This window comes from Stenella coeruleoalba (genome assembly GCF_951394435.1).
Source record: "Stenella coeruleoalba genome assembly, chromosome: 18".
Classification (NCBI taxonomy): domain Eukaryota; kingdom Metazoa; phylum Chordata; class Mammalia; order Artiodactyla; family Delphinidae; genus Stenella; species Stenella coeruleoalba.
Window position 1 is genome coordinate 18,712,553 of NC_137164.1, and position 17,852 is coordinate 18,730,404.

Below are 17,852 nucleotides of genomic sequence, written 5' to 3' on the forward strand. Positions count from 1 at the left end.
CAAGATTATCCCTTGGTACCAGACGGGTTTCTTCATTTTTTTTGGAGTTTAGTATGATCATATGGTACATATATTACATAATATATGTACGTGATAATAACATATATATAATAATATATATAATATTATAATAATATATGTACATATATATATATACATCTACCTAAGCAGGGCCTAGGTTAGCTCCCCCAAATCAATGCATTAATGGTGAAACAAGACTCTTCCCACAAGTGGGATAAAGCCTCTCAAAAGCTCTATGCCAGTTTAGATATGCTTTTGATGCCCTATGCCAGGTTAGATGTTTTTGATGCCATGTGACTTTTGGCACCAAACACACAGAACCACTTGGTTTTGAAAGCTTTTTGGATTTCAGAACTGCAGATAAAGGACTGCAGACTTATATATATATGTGAAGGATGCTTGGAAGGAAAGGCCTTTATAAACTCTGTGTTAGATGAAAAGAGATACTTGCCCCCCTGCCCCAACTCCTTTTCTTAAAACTCTCCATCTTACTATGACATCTTATGTTTCCTCAGATACACCCGATGCACACCCACCTCTGAGCACTGGCTTCTTTCTCTCTGTGTTCTGTTCTACCCCCTCTGGTGCCTGGCTCACTCCCTCACCCTCTGCAACACTTGGCTCAAATAGCACCTCGGCAAGTCTTGCCCTGACCACTGTCCTTTAAGTGTTAAAACTCCTCTCCCTACCGGTACTCCCTGCTCTCCCCCCGGCACGTCTTTCTCCACAGAACTTAATACAATCACATATACTATATTCCTCGTTTATTTATTCGTTTGCTCTCTTTTCCCGAAACTAGAATTAGAATGTAAGTTCCACAGAGAGGGGGAATCTTAATTTTATTTACTTGTTGTATCACATTTTAGAATGTGCCTGAAATACAGTAGGTACTCAATACATGGCATTTTCAAAGAGAAAGAGAATATCGTTTCTACATACTTGGAAAACATACAGAAAACATACCTTTTTCCCCCCTACATACGGGCTTCTTCTAGATGCTACAACTATAGTAGTAGGTAAGGCCAGCCAGGTTGATGCCGGGGTGGGTAAACAGGCAATAGGCAACCCAAGTAAGGCAGTTTCTGACGGTGATGAATGCTGTTACACTTTTGAAGGAGAGTGGCACAGTACAGAGGAAGGATTTTAGCTTGGGTGTCAAGGAAGGCCTCTGAGCTGAGCCCTGAAAGACAAGAGGAAACCAGCTAAGCAAAATCCTGGGGGAGGAGCACGCTGGACAGAAGGAACAGCAAATGTAAAAGCCTGAGGTAGGGATGGGCTTGGCGTCATAAGAGAAGAAGGCCAGTGGGGGTAAAGCACAGTGAGCAGGGAGAAAGTAGCCCGAGAACAGGACGGAGAAGAAGGTAGGGGCCGCTTCCCAGGCCGCGATCAGGAGTCTGAATACTTCAAGGAGAGGAGCAAAGTGAATCAATTTATATTTTAAAGGGGTCTTTAAGGAGTAGAAAGGTAAAGAGGAAAGAGAGGGAAGTGGAGACCAGTTAGAAGTCTTTAACAGTGGTCCAGACAACAGCTAATAGAAGACTCAGGATTTTATCTTGAGCAAGTAAGTGTTTAATAACATGGGAAAAGACTAGGGTAGAAAAGGGTGTTTTTGTTTGATTTTGGTTTATATTTTGAGAAGCTGGGTGGGGAGGAGGGGTAGGAATCAGCGGTTCTGTTGGCTGTGAGAGCTCTGACCTCCATGAAGAGGTCAGGCTGGAGAAATAAATCTGGGATTCATCAGCATATAAAGCCCATTCTTAAAGGCTAAGAACGGATGAGATACTAGGAGAGAATTTAGATACCAAAGAGAACGTTAGTGCACTTAATACAAAGACCACATCAGACCATTAAGACTCTTAACAACTAATTTATTTAAAAATAGACAAACTATTGTTAATCGTAGAAAATAGTAACAGCGATTTTAAATGTACAGTTTTAACCAATACAAAAAGCAATAAAGCAATATCTGAAGCCTTATTTAAGAAATCTCAATACATGATCTCTGAAGTTCCTTAAGTTCTGACACTAATTCTAACATGAACTTATTAGCAAAAGACTCAGAAATGTGGTAAGCCCTTGACCTAAAAACTAACTGATTTGTTTGATATTCATGCAAAAATGAATGAGGAAATGAGATAAAGCTTTCTAGTGCCTTTGCTATCAAGATAACTGTCAAAAAAATAAGTTTGCAACTGAACTGAGCACAAAATAAAGTTTTGTTTTCTAACAAATAAGACCAGGTTTCTTTTTAAAAAGAACTCTGAGTTTAGACAAAGTAATTTTCCTAAAAGCTAGTAGATGCTACCTTAAATACCACCTATTTTAAATTATACCATCTCTAAATAAGTTAATCACACAAGATATTTAAATACACCTTTAGGTGTTGGAGGGGGGAGCGCCTCTTTTCTAATGCAGCTGTTTTAAATTGAAGCTTTTGCACAAAATCAGAGAGCAACATTAATGCCTAACCCAAAGACCTTTCGTTACCTGCATTTTGGATGAGAAATGATGCGGCTTTGAAAATGCCAGTGTTAGACCATGCTGAATTAAGAAAAAAAAAAGGACAACTGCTAGTTCAAAAGATACACGGAAGATATGTACCATTCCAGAACAAACACACCCTCTTCCCGCATTCAGGAGGGCAGAGTAATTGCTGAGATGTAATTATATAACTCTCTAAGAAAAAAATTAAGGCTCCTATAGTTAACAGTCTGTTTGTGGAGTAAAATTATTTTGTATCTTGATGCTTTGGGACCCAGAAACGTTAGAAAGTGCACTTGGGATATACTGTATTAGGGTCCTCTGCAGCAAAGCTCTAGCTGAACACTTTATTTTCCAAGCACTAGATGGGTACTTCATGAATTCAGTGATCTGAATGGTATAAAAACCAAGAGTACTATTAATAACTCTTTACTTTAAAATATGAGTTGGAGGAAGAAAAGAATAAATTTTTACAAGTCCTGAGGTATGAAATCTGTATCAGTAGTATGACAGTATCTCATATGTTTATACTTTGCTTTCTGTTTGTATTTAAAAACTAATATTTATAAAACAAACACACAGTACATCCATTTAGTTTCCATGAGTAAACTAAAATCTAATGTGTAAAAATTAGTAATTTTTCCCTAGTTTCTAATATATGTTTTAGCACAAGAGCTCAGGATCATTTGGGCGAATGGGGGCAGTCAGCCAAATTGCATTTGGAAGACAAGACGCATTTTCTAAGGGTGTTCATGTTAAGTTAAAAAAAATAAATATAAATTAATAAAAATAAGAGCAAACATCACATACATGCCACAAGAGAAGACAAAGTACTCAGATAGGCACAGGTTGTGAGGACTCTCACTCCCAGGGGATCCTGCCACCATTTGTAAAGCAGAGCAATTATAAGTAAAACCCCTACATACGAACGAGTTCCATTCAGAGCGTGCTTCATAAGACCAATTTGTTTGTAAGTCCAGCGAAGTTAGCCTAGGTACCCAACTAACACAATCGGCTATATAGTACTGTACTGTAATAGCTTTATAATACTTTTCACACAAATAATACATAAAAAACCAACAAACACAAAAAATAAAGAAAACATTTTTAATCTTACAGTACAGTACCTTGAAAAGTACAGTAGTACAGTACAACAGCTGGCACACAGGGGCTGGCATCGCCTGAAGAGGCAAGAAGAGTTACTGACTAGAAGAGAGAAAGGAGGTGGGAGATGGTAGAGCTGAAGGATCGTCAGCAATAGGAGACGGAAGGCAAGCTGCAATTTCACTCACGCCTGACATTAATGGCACAGGTTCTGGTTCCTTGCTGGATTCAATTGTTCACATCTTTGAAAGTTCGTATCTTGAAGGTTCGTATGTAGGGGACTTACTGTATTTTGGAAATGGAAACATCTGCTACAGCTTTTTAAATGGCAGGACTGGCACAGGACTTTCAATCTTGAACAATAACAATGCATGTTCTAGTGACTACAATGTTGCAAGTGGCTTAGGAATCCCCTGCACAAATACTCAACTGTGCTATCCACAGAAAGAGCTGAAGGTATGTATCAAATGTGGCCGTAAACAGAACCTGGGAGAGTTCTACAGTCAGATCTGTGGGAGACAATGAAGCCGGAGATGTACAGGGTGCCCACCAAGGTCGTGAGGTCCTCACTTTTCTTCCCTGTTTGAGGTATCCGTGCTATCATTCATTTTCTGCTTTTGCATTCGTGTTCGAGTAGATGCTAAAACAAGGATGAAGAAATGTTAACAGCACTGACGGTGCTGGGTAAGCTGGTAAAGGGCTGCCACACATGTTATGCTTACGCCAAACTGATGGAGCCCAGGGCCTCGCAAAAGCAGTGGTTTCGTTTTTTAAATCATACATCCCCATCAGCAAATTTTTTTCCAAGCAGTACCACTAAATGTATGTATGTATGTATGCATATGTGTCTAAATTATAAGACACACACACCCCAAACATTAAAATAGATGAGATAAAGACAAATATTCTAATAGTCTCTTTATGTACCCCCAAAAGGTGGTCTTACACACACCCAAGTGTGCCCAACTTTGTAGGCCACTGTTTTAGAGATGATATGGTTAAGTTTGGCACCTGAGCAAAACAGAATTCTGGGCTGGTCTGCTGAAGTGAGTGTTATTCTTCATGAAGCCAGGAATTCCCTTGTGTTTGGAGACACGCTGCAAGTACTGCAAACACATCAGCTCACAGCTCATTTAATTTGGACATGGACATTTAAAAATACATTATTAATTACAACACAAAAACAGAATGCTTCTCTTAAATAATTTAAAAAATCTTAACTTGATTTTAGAGGTGGGCAAAGGCTCTTCATAAAGAAGCACAAAACACTCACGCTTGGTAAAGAAAGGAGTGACTCAGTCTCCCCTTCTGGCCCTTCCACTCTGAGCAATCTAGCACTGTGTAATGACCTTCTTCTGAATACAGTTTTTTTGAGGAAAGCTGAAGAGCAACCTGGAGAATTCCTTCTCCTCATGGGTTAAAACTCCTGCTACCTCTCCTCAATTTTCAGCTGCACAAAGGCCCTGAACTTCAGCCCGGCAGAGGGAATTCCTGGTCATAGCTAAGTGTGTCACTGCGAAATGTACTGACTACAGCAACTGAGCTCTTCTATAAGAAAATATACACGTTTTTACAGCTTTCTGCTCCTTTTAAAATGCATATTTGTGGGTTCCAAAATGCTTCCACATGTTTTTAAGGTCTGATTTTGGTTATAAGCTTCATGTCTATTTTCATGCACTGGGGGGAAAAGCTACAACTATTTAAAAGTTAAAACAGGAGTATATTAGTTGATGTAAAATCCAAAAAGAGATCCATTTATAACCACAAAATTTAATTTAGTTTCAACAGTACTCTTCAAAATAATACACATAGAAATATGGTTTAAAAAATCAAAAGTATTTTTAAAAACACTTTATATTTCAAAGTTAGTATCTACAGAGACATTGAGAGAAAGCCCCTTTTTAAAAAGTCACATTTTAATTGGTACTGTTCTTACTGATATGTCCTATGACCTAGGAACGACAGTTTTAATTCTTATTATCTCCTAAATATTTGTCTTCTTTCCAAGACCCAGCTCTGCTTCCTGTTAATGGGTCTGGCACCAGATTATCAGGAAATGTCACACTCACCCTCACGGCTACCTCTCTAAGACATCGCAGTAGCAGTCAGTGCACACAGATCTTTTTCTTAATGTGCTTCCCATCTACTATACTTGGGTTAATCTTTCATAGTGTCAGAGTAGCTTAGGAGAGAAGTCCATTTGCCTTAACATTCCAAACTTAAGTCACTCTGTATAACTTGGAAAATGTTCTTGTGTTCTTTATCAAAATTCTGATTTCCAGTAATGAAAAACTTTTGTTTAAAATAAGTTCTAAAACTTGCAAATTAGGGAAGTTCAGTAATAGCAGAATAAAAGATTATTCTTTAAATAAGGGTGATGATGTTTATATATGCTAAGGGTGATGATGTTTATATATGCTAAGGGTGATGATGTTTATATATGCTAAGTATATATATATTCTTGCCTACATCCAATACTCTTAAATAAAGGTACCTCATTACAGTTCTGCTATCCTAAAATATTTTCTAACCACAGCCATTCGTGTTGAAGATTTGGTTTCACTTCTTGGTCTTCCCGCACAGATTTTAGGAAGGATGAAGACGACCTTCACTTTGCATCACACATCTAACCCATACAGGCTAGTAAACAACACATGCTTGAGCGAATTATATCTTGAACGCAGAAGCAAGTCACTAATTGAAGAGATTCTATAAATTTATTCTTTTATAATGTGAAAAGGCTTTCCGCAATGTAAATGACTGTTCATTTACATAAGGTTTAATGATAAGTACTTACTCATTTCTGCCAGTTTCTGTTGAAATTTGGACTCCCCTGGGAGATGTTTACTGCAGATTTAAAAAATGCAAAATATTTCATATGTATATGTACAAATGAAAACCTCAGATTTCCAATAACTATGTTTTCAATGACTTTTTATGCTCTTATTTTAGTGAGTAGCTTTTAATTTCAAAGGTTTATAAATCGAACATCTAAAATATAAATGTCACAAATTTATGATCCTAGATATTTTTTCAGTGGTTCTTATGAAACACAGTAGCATTTTTCAAGAGTAAGCATTTAAAAATCTAATGTTAATCAAAACTAACAAAATTTTATCAATAGCTTTGTAAAAAAATGACCAGATTTTTAACATCTGATATTTTCAATTAATTTCAGTAGATTTACATGGTGCTTTTTACTTTGGGATGCAGTCACACCTACTATTTTGAGCAATCCTCATAATTTCCAAATAAAACTGGCATGAGAAGGACTGGTGTAAGTCGGGAGTAGGGCTGGCGCTCTGGGTTCTCCCGATGACCAGCTCAGCTCCTGAAAAACGGCTCCTACCTTCCATCTGCTTCATCCGATCCTTCAATGTCAAAGCGCAGTTTTTTCAGTGGTTTAGGAGGGTTGCTTCCTTCAGCACTTCTTTTGAGCACACGGTCGCTGTTACACACCATTTGATTTATTTTCTGGAACTTCTCAGAAGTCTGCAAATTATGGAATTCTTTATTTTAAATCATTAAATGCCACCACTTTGCTTAGCAACCCCTAATTGCAGGTTTGAGGTGGGTCAAAAATCAGGCAGAGGTAATATCTGCATTTTAATTTTCTGCCTTTACGGACCAAATAAGAGATGTGAAAAATGTTAAAATCAGACTAACTGCACCTAACTCTGCCCCAATTAAATACCTGCAATTTTCAAACCCTCCTATGTCTTCCCAACAACTCTGATGGCTACTCCAAAAGTCCTAGTTCCTCGTTTTCAGAACCTACTCACACACAAAACTAGGGCTACTTCTCAGAAGCATGCAAAGCTGGAACAGCTTCCTGGAAGCTTATTTTTGACAGATTTTTTTTTTTCTTTTTAGAGCACAGCATAACCGGAAAGAATGTCACAGGAATTTAATAAGCGATGTTTAGTGAATAATAACTTTGGGCTCACTTTATGGGTATCATGTTGACAAGTCATACTACATATTTGAAGCCATTATTGATGTATTGTTAGGATATCAGTATTTGTTGATATCCTAACTCTAAAAGTTTTAAAATAAAATATTAAATATCCAAAAAACTTAAGCATTTGAGTCCATCCAAGTATTACTAGAGATGACCTGAGATATTTATCTCCTGAGGGAGAATCCTTTCACAGCAAAGAAAGCTTTGGTAAGAAATACCAAAGGGGGCACAATACCTTATTTGATCCAAAGGACAAACACATGGAAAAACTCTATGTCTTGTCTATCTATTTCAGAACCAGAGTGAGGTGATAATCTCAGTGATGTGTATTAACACATTTATTTGAACTCAAGAATGAAGTCAGACTTTCTGATAGAAATTAAATGTGATTTGACTGATTTGACAGTAAGGATTAGCTTTGCTAATTATGCTTTATTTTCCAAAAATTAAATGAACTAAGTTTCAAAAAAATTAAATGCAAAACCAGATTTTGATGGAAAATATATTTAGAGCACATGTACAATATGATAGAAACAAAATTCTGGGCACCTATTAAATTTATAAGATTTTCAGTTATCAGCTTTAAAATATGGAAGGACATATAACATTTTCTCAATTCTTTTAGAGGCTATGGCAAGCAAAAAAGTTTGAAGACCACTACTCTATACTTATCCAGATCCAATCCTATTTATGTGGTCCATATCCCCCTTGTGAAGCCTGACAGCTGCAGCCTATATTGAGCTAAACGTCACAGCATTTACTATTTGTAACAAACATTTTAACATTTGGTCTTTTAGTATACAAACATTTATGGTTCTCTAGTTATTTCATTTGGGGCAGTGCAGCAGGCAGATGCTAGAATGGCTCTCACTAATCCTCATCTCCTTGAGTGTGGGTTGGACCTGGTGGTGTCTTGCTCCTGACAAAATAATGTGGCAAAAGTGATGGAAAGTCACTTCCAAGATTACAACAAGAGTGACTTCCATTTCGCTTGTTTATCTCCCTCGTTCCCTGCCTCCCTCTCTTGGAGTCCTTGCTCTGGGAGAAGCAAGCTGCTATGTTGTGAGTAGCCTGTCACCCTACGGAGAAGCCCACGTGTCAAGGAACTGATGGCTTGGACCAGTAGCCATCGAGGATCAGCCAACAGCCATATGAATGAGTCTCTGAGAGGTCGTCCTCCAGGTGAGCCTGGAGATAAGTGCAGCTCCAGGTGACACACTGACTGCAGCCTTGTCTGGAGAGACCCTGGATCCTAAGCCATGCCTGCGTACTGACCCACAGAAACTGAGATGAAAAAACGTTTAAGTTACTAAGTTTGGGGGTGATTTGTTACGCAGCAATAAATAACAAATATAGGCAGAGGGGTGGGTAGTATGAAACATTAATAGTAATGCATACTGAATACAGGACTGCTGAATTAGTGATGGTAATGCAAGGCCAGCTAGAGTAATGGGTTCCCAGACTAGAATAACCATTTCAAAGCTAAGCTTTGCCCTGCACTCCTCTGGAACAAAGACCACCACAGACTCTGTCACTTACACTGGGGCATGTAACCAATTCCTTATCAATTTAACAGGGAAAGAATATCCTAGAATTTGGAGAGGAAGAAAAGCAAAAGTGTGTATATGTATAGAAGGAGACCAGTGGGTAAGGACTGGCTGGTGACATCTGGACACAGTGATTACATTTTGGAGTATCTTATTTCAAATTAGTGAATCTCAAAGCTGTTTTTTACAACATTCCTTTGAGATTATATAATGCATATATTTGTATGTATAGACATGAATGTATACACACACATATATAATCTCAAAGAAATGTTTAGAAAACAACTTTGAAATGCACCAATTATGAATATGATTTAAAATTAAATCTGATTTGAAAATAAATCTGATGTCTTCTAAATTCTACGCAGTATGCCTGAATGAGGTGCTTGAATAATAGCATTTGTAAATTCAATTACAGAAATTCTCGATTTCTTTTATAGTTATAGTGCATACTATTGTATTTCACAGGAAAAGTACTCACCCCAAATGATTCACCAATTGATACTAAGATCCTGTCAAGTTAATATAAAATACAAATTAGTAAAATGCAAATCATATCCAACTGTGCAGAGGTGAACATACACACGTCATTCTGAACTATCAGGAATGCCAAATCAAAGGTTTCCTCTACCCCTGGAACCACTGACAAATTATACTCATTAGAGACTTATTCTGGTACTGCTAGTCTAGTCAAACACTGAACTGGTTCCTTAGATTTTTTAAAGCAAGACCTGCATGTCTGCAAGAACATATTCTGCCATTGTTCACATTTAAAAAGGGTAAAAGAAAATTTTAAGTTTATCCATACTTAATTCTTCATAAATCAATGACTAACAATTAAAATTTCTTTCACCTTTTCTCATTAAAAATTCAAGTTACATTTGGCAAAAACTTATATGTGATAATCAGAATTCTAATTAGGATCTATATATAGTATAGTAAATATATTTACTATATATAGTAAAGGCTATTTAACACATATCCTAGAATCAGAAATCTCTTATTAGTTTGTCCTTGCTTGAACCATATAATTTACACTCCTGATAATAAAGGTGAAGAACAGCATTAGCCTGACACAACAAAGATTTGATCATATGTACATGGAATCAATAAATATATGGATTTTATTGTCCTCCCAATTCTTTGATAAGTGGCCATCATTCTATATATTGATATATTTGATTTAACTAAATATGCTGAATATGTAGAGTGTTAAGATGCTCTCTTAATACTTGATCAATGATTTATCAGGATTTTCAGAATGTGACTTTTTTGCTAAAGGACTCCAACCTGGAAGTGATTTAACTAAGATCAGCAAAAAAGCCATCATTATCAGCATAACATGGGTTAATTATCACCATTAAAAATTTAGCTAAGTATACGTTTTCATGTGTACAAATTAGACATGGTGTGGCATCTCAGCAGTTTATAATGTAATTTGTAAATATCAGTACACAGATACTCAACTATAAGAACACCAAATAAACAGAAGACGATACAGGGGCACATGGGAGCATTTATATCATTTGCCAATTATTTTCTACTTTTTCTTTTACTGTAGAGTTTGAAACTTTTATGAGTGTGCATTATTTATATAATTAAACACACCACACGAATTTTTTCTATAGGGTTAATATATCCCCTTCTTGTTTTTCTTGCCCATTAAGTACAACTATATGGGCTAACGTTTTCTGAGACTTTACAAGCAAATCTGCCTCCACTTTATCCAAATAAAGTCAGTTTTAAATAGCCCTTGATAACACATAATGAGTCAACTGAAGTACTTCAAAAGCCAGAGAGCACTTGCTGTTGGATGTGGAAGATAATATACTGATTTGTAGCTGCACAGAACCTTTCATCTGAGAATTTAAAACAGTTTCACACTCATCATTTACCTGAGCCACAGCACCCTGAGACCTGCCCAAGTTAATACAAAGAGGCCACAGGCAGAATTAGGAATGGACTTCTAAAGACTTAATTTACAGTCACCTACATTTAATCAGTCATCTACATTTTTATAAGCAAGATGAACACATCCACAGAAAGAGTTCACAGGACATTCAGTAAACTCCAGAATAAAAATTCTTAACCAAAAGTAATCTACTTTGTTTAGCAGACTGGCTACTTACAAAAACATGGGAGTGACTTTGAAACTTATCATCAAACTGGTGCTCAGACTGTTTACAAAAGAACAGACCACAGCAGCCAGGAAAGCTGATGACTAAATGTGCAAACCCATCTAAGTAAACAGATTACCTCCCCCCAGACCCCCAATTCTTATCACATCACTTAATATAAATGAGGAAATTAGGGTCTCAAATCTAGCTTATTTTAAATGAAGAAAGCTTTGTGTTCTTAAGCTTGGATCAAAATAAGTCCCTCTTATTCTTTACCACTTCCCTAAAAAGAAAACACAAACCTTGATCTTGGAGTCATTTTTGTTGGCATAGGCAGACCTTCTGAAATTTTATACGGATTCTTCAGGGGTGATATGTAGATGTTCCCCCCAGGAACCCGTAAAGGTGAGCTAGAAAACTTGTAAGGGCTTCGAGGAATGTGAGGAATTGGTGACAAGGTAGGGGGCTAGAGGAAAAACAAAAAAAGTAGATTACTTAACGTTTTAGTGAGATCCACTGCTTTATAATTAGATTTTCCCAAACAAAGGATGCTTTTTAACATACCCTGGTGGAAGCATACTGCAAAATATTTGTTTTCAGTCTCTGCATGAAGACTGAATTATAGAATACGATAATAGAATCATACTCCTCTTCTCTGATCAAAACACGTTTGAATGTCTGAGGAAGAAGAGCAAAAACACTTGTTAAATGAATTTGGGTATTTAACTCCTTAGACTTTCTTTTTTTTTTATCAATTAATTAATTTTTGGCTGCATTGGGTCTTTGTTGCTGCCTACGGGCTTTCTTTAGCTGTGGTGAGTGGTGGCTTCCCTTGCTGCGGAGCACGGGCTCTAGGTGCGTGGGCTTCAGTAGTTGTAACATACGGGCTCAGTAGTTGTGGCACACGGGCTCAGTAGTTGTGGCTCACGGGCTCAGTAGTTGTGGCTCACGGGCTCTAGAGCGCAGGCTCAGTAGTTGTGCACGGGCTTAGTTGCTCCGTGGCAAGTAGGAACTTCACGGAACAGGGCTCAAACCCGTGTCCCCTGCATTGGCAGGTGGATTCTTAACCACTGTGCCACCAGGGAAGCCTAGATTTTCTATTTTAATAGTTCATAATACTATTTACAGTAAAAACGCATATTTTACAGGCAAAAACAATCCGAAAAAGCCATCTTAGGCTTGGATTATAGCTGCTCTACTAGCAGTGAAATGTCATAGATATATACGTTTTTTATATATTTGTGTAAAAGTTTATTACAAATATCCTGCTTATTGTCAGGGATATAGTATTCTTTATTTACTTTATAGTATGAATTTGAATACTAAAGTGTGTTAACTTCCCAATTACATTTTAGTTACAAATAATTAACCAATAATATGAAAGTAAAAAGTTGATATGTAAATTTATATAATACAGTCAGAACATATGATATAATTAATGACTGAAGCTATCCATATTACAGATATGTATATATCTGGAAAATTCTTACCATGGAAAATTACCTACCTCCTGAACAGCATGAGGAAGATCTTTGTATGCTGTTACAATGATTTTGAATTTAAGGTCTATATTCTTCACTTTGCATATGCCATACATGGAACACATCATAATCTAGTAAATAAATGTGATATAAAAATAGTCAGGATTTTGTTGCATGGTTGTACTCTAAAAAACACTGTTATCTTTCTTTTAGTTTCAAAAAATGGAAATTTAATTTCCTACAGAATTATCTTTTCCCATCCTGAGCTCAGTTTGAATGTACATGTAAAGTATTTAAAGGACAGAATGCAAATAGCCAACTCTCAATTATTCAGGACTGATCATCTGGTTTGTAAATAACCCTAACTTTGGCTCCTGTTCCTTAAATGTTTCTCAGAAGAGAAAAGTTGAAACTGGAATCAATTAACTGTTTAACACTTAAAAAAAAAAAGCCAGGTGTGAAAAGGGTTCAAACTATTAGATAAAATAATATTGACTATACTCAGTGGTGGTGTTAAGGGGGATGCAGTAACTGGAAAGGGACAGGAGACAGTCTTCTGTTGACAATGTTCTGTTTCTTGATTTGCTTTCATAGATGAGTTCAGTTGATGAATTTACATTAAGATGTATCCTTATGATATATGGATTACTCTATACACATATTACATTTAAAGAGAAGGGTATTTTAAACATAAAAATAAAATTTGAAGTGATTTTCTGTGACTTTGAAACATCGAACTTTCTTAATTTGTCTGAATTTTACTACCTAATTTAAGAACTGATATCTTCTGCAACATTCTTGCTCCCATCTACCGCCAAGAATACCTACTCAACATCCCTTGTTTAGCATCTTAAACAGCCCCAATACTACTATTTCTCCCGTTTAGAATGCCATCCAAGTATCCTCTTTGCTAATTCACACTGTTCTCCTATTTCAATACTTTACCTAAGATACCACTCACAAAATCTTCTTGATTCCAGATACCTAATCTCTTTAGAAATCCTTAGCACTACTGTCTATCTTTCTATATTATAGAAAAGCAGTAGACCCATAAGGCAATAAGTGCCTACCTAAAAAAAAAATCCAACATACTAGAATTTAGAGTTCAAATATGCTCTTGTAAAATATACATATTTGTAGGTTATACCTTTATACAATAATTCATCTTTTGCTCAAAATATCATTCTTACTGGGAACAATACTACCAACCTTACCAAAATAAAAAGATTAAAAGGGAACATTATGAACAGCTGCATATCAACCAAATAGATATCTAAGATGAAATGGAAAAATTTAAGGAAAGACACGAACTACCAAAACTGACTCAAGAAGAAAAAGAAAATCTGAGCTTTTGAAGCACTAAAGCACCAAAAGCTTCAAAGGACACAATCAAGAAAGTGAAATGAAAAAAAAAAAAGAAAAAAAAAAAAAAAGAAAGTGAAATGACAACTCAGAGAATGAGAGAAAATATTTGCAAATCATATAAGGATTTGCATGATAAAGAACTTGCATGTAGAATATATAAAAAACCCTTTCGGCTCAACAATAAAAAGACAACCCAATGAACAAATAGGTAAAGTATCTGAATAACTATTTCTCCAAAGAAGATATACAAAATGGTCAATAAGAACACAAAAAGATTCTCAATATCATTAGCCATCAGAGAAGTGCAAATCAAAACCACAAAGAGATATCACTTCATATCCACTAAGATAGCTATAATCCAAAAGGCAAATAAGAAGTTGGTATAGATGTGAAGAAACTGGAACCCCATACACTGCTGACAGGAATGTAAAATGGGTAGCCATGCTAGTAAACAATCTGGCCATTCCTCAAAAGGCAATACAAAGAGTTACCATATGACCCAGCAATTCCACTCCTAGGTAAATACCCCAGAGAAATGAAAACATACATCCACCCAAAAACTTGCACATGAATTTTCATTAACATTATTCATAATAGCCAAAAAGTGGAAACCAAATGTACATCAACTGATGAATAAATAAACATGATGTGGTATAGCCATACAATGGAATATTATTTGGCAATAAAAAGGAATGAAGTACTGATACAAGCTATAACACAGATGAACAATCAAAACATAGTAAGTGAAGGAATCCAGACACAAAAGGTAACATTATATGATTCCATTTATATGAAATGTCCAGAAGAGGCAAGTCTATAAAGACAGAAAGTAGATTAGCGTGTTGCCTGTGGTTAGAGGGGGTAGGAGAATAGAGGCGTGTATGCTACAGGTACAGGGTTTCTTTTTGACATGATGAAAATATTTTAAAACTGATTTTGGTGATTGTTGCACAACTCTGTTAATATACTAAAAACTACTGAACTGTACATTTTAAATGGGTAATTAGCATGGTATATGAATTACCTCTCAATAAAACTGTTACAAAAATATTATTCCATAAACAGAGAAGAAAGAGGAAGATATGAGAGATGGTCTTTGTAAATTAACTCATTCATTTATTCATTTGACACTGTTTTAGATCAACTATTCTTTTTTAGATCTTTTTTAGATCAACTAAGATCCCCGGGGGTTCTTAGTTCCCCAACAAGGGATCAAACCCATGCCCCTGCAGCCTGCAGTGGAAGCACAGAGTCTTAAGCACTGGACCAGGGAAGTCCTAGATCAACTATCCTTAAGTCTCATGCTTTTTCCACACTAAATGAATTCTAGCTTACCACAACATAGAAAAAGCCTATGATAAAGTTTCTTCAGTGAGCTTTGCAGTGAGATCTTTCATGCCATTAAATAAATAAAGTTATTGAAATATTCTCAAGCTCTAAAGCTCTCATTTGTAAGAAGTATAGCAAAAATATAAAGGGTAGCCAACAAGCAAATATATATTAAGTCTACTAAATCGATGCAGCTTCTCATTTGAATCTAACCTTTTCTTAAGAAATCAGTACACAGCTAACAAGTGAGTCGAGTAGGAAAAGTGCATAATTTTCTTACCTGGTCCAAATGCCTGTCTCTCATGAGTTCATACTCATTTTGCAGTGTGTGTTCGAAAAGGGTCCAGATGATATGTTCTAGTTCTGGGTGGTCAGACAGAAGGTGTGCACACAGGGTATTTAGTCGAAGATATGCTAGTCGATACACTGGAAAAATAAGGGGAATTAATCACATTTACTTTTTTTTTTTTTTTTTTGCGGTACACGGGCCTCTCACTGTTGTGGCCTCTCCCGCTGCGGAGCACAGGCTCCGGACACGCAGGCTCAGCGGCCATGGCTCACGGGCCTAGCCGCTCCGCGGCATGCAGGATCTTCTTGGACCAGGGCACGAACCCGTGTCCCCTGCATCGGCAGGCGGACTCTCAACCACTGCGCCACCAGGGAAGCCCCACATTTACTCTTAATTTTGTATCACAAGTGGATTTTTTCAAAACATTAAATTGCTATAACCAAATGCTGTTAAATAGCATTTTAACATTAACTTCATCTCTACCACTGTTTTCCTTATGAATAAATGATTTGTAGCCTTAGCACTGTCCTAGATACTAGAAGGCAAAATAATACTTTGCTGAAAGTATATTCAGCAAAAAAAATTCTTTTGCTAAATTATTACAGCATAAAATTGAGGTAGAGGGACTTCCCTGGTGGTCCAGTGGTAAAGAATCCACCTTCCAATGCAGGGGATGCGGGTTCGATCCCTGGTTAGGGAACTAAGACCCCACATGCAGCAGGGCAACTAAGCCCATGCGCTACTGAGCTCCTGCGCCTCAACTACAGAGCCTGCGTGCCGTGAACTACAGAGCTCACGCACTCTGGAACCCACACGCCACAACTACAGAGCCCACGCGCCCTGGAGCCTGCACACCACAACTAGAGAGAGAAAACCTGCACGCCACAACTAGAGAGACGCCCGTGCGCCACAATGAAAGATCCCGTATGCCTCAACGAAGATCCCGCGTGCCGCAAGCAACACCCAACACAGCCAAAAATAAATTAAATAAATAAAATAAAATAAAGTTGAGGCGGAGGAAGAAAGATCCTACGATCTTGTGAACTTAGACAATCCAAATAGAGTTTGTTTCAGTTCCACTGGTAATCTCTCATCACAGATGTTGAAAATTCTCACTATCAATATTCAAGAGGGTAATTATTTTTTAAAATAATGGAATTTCCGAAGTCCCTCAATTTTTCCAATCCTAAAAACAAATAGTGTATTTCTCTATAAAAATGCTAGACTTGTAGATTACCTAAGTGGTAATATGACTGTGATATTAAATTTAGAGAGTTTATTAAAAAATGCTAGTGGAACATAGGTTGGAGAAAAGTAATCCACAAAACTGAATTTTCCTCCATCTACTTTAAACATAATGACCCTTGGTTTAAATTTACTTTTCAAAGACTTGCATAAGGTAATCAGAATTTTTTAGTTAATAATTTAACCCAGTGGTCCTCAACTTTGGCTTATATCAGACTTGCATTGAGGGCTTGTAAAAACAATGATTTTTTTTTTTTTTGCCTCATCCTAGAGCTTCTGACTGAGTAGTTCTAGGGGCAGGGCTCAAACAAAAATTCTCATTTCTACAACTTAGCAGGTGAGGTGGATTCTGCTGGTTGGGGACCACACTCTGGAACCAACGCTCTTAACGTAAGGGCTTATAACATGCCTATAAAGTTCAGTATATCTCTGACTTGAATAAAAATCAGAAAAATGATTTATCACAGAGGAATGTGGCCTTTTACTTTCCTTCAAAGAGCTCCAAGTGGGTGTGCACTTGCATGTATATACACATGCACAGACACCCAAATGACCTCCCCATCCCACCACATACACACACAATCAGAGAATGCTATACAACCTGGTTACCAGGAAATGCACCTGCACTAGGCCACAACACATGGTATAATCTCAACTCACACACCTGAACAGCAAAAGTAATGTTAGGAGCAAATATTTCCAGGCATAAGTTTGAAAGCATAACAGTAGCAGCGACAATAACAACATCTAACACTTTCTGAGTGCTTACTATGTGCTAGGCATTGTTGGAAGCGTTTTATGTATTAATTCATTTAATATCTCAAAACCCATACAAGGTAGATTATTATTATTTCCATTTTACAGATGAGAAAACAGGCATAGAGATATTAAAGGTTTTTTCCCTTTTTTTTA

General features: G+C 36.8%; 1 protein-coding gene across 3 annotated transcripts in view; it reads right to left on the reverse strand.

Annotated features, from left to right (window-relative positions):
* Positions 1 to 791: 791 nt before the first annotated feature.
* The window catches only part of RB1 (RB transcriptional corepressor 1), a 131,803-nt gene continuing 114,742 nt past the window's right edge, over positions 792 to 17,852 (reverse strand). Inside the window, exons 20-27 of one of the 3 annotated variants that reach the window (XM_079903443.1) lie at positions 15,687 to 15,832; positions 12,739 to 12,843; positions 11,796 to 11,909; positions 11,534 to 11,697; positions 9,596 to 9,626; positions 6,956 to 7,098; positions 6,404 to 6,453; positions 792 to 1,201 (exon numbers count right to left, since the gene is read on the reverse strand). In XM_079903443.1, the coding sequence (XP_079759569.1) occupies positions 1,026 to 1,201; positions 6,404 to 6,453; positions 6,956 to 7,098; positions 9,596 to 9,626; positions 11,534 to 11,697; positions 11,796 to 11,909; positions 12,739 to 12,843; positions 15,687 to 15,832 (929 nt within the window). In that variant the 3' untranslated portion in view covers positions 792 to 1,025. Of the gene's footprint in view, positions 1,202 to 1,870; positions 4,278 to 6,403; positions 6,454 to 6,955; positions 7,099 to 9,595; positions 9,627 to 11,533; positions 11,698 to 11,795; positions 11,910 to 12,738; positions 12,844 to 15,686; positions 15,833 to 17,852 lie in introns of those variants that run through there. The other 2 variants (XM_079903446.1, XM_079903444.1) reach the window with 2 other exon arrangements.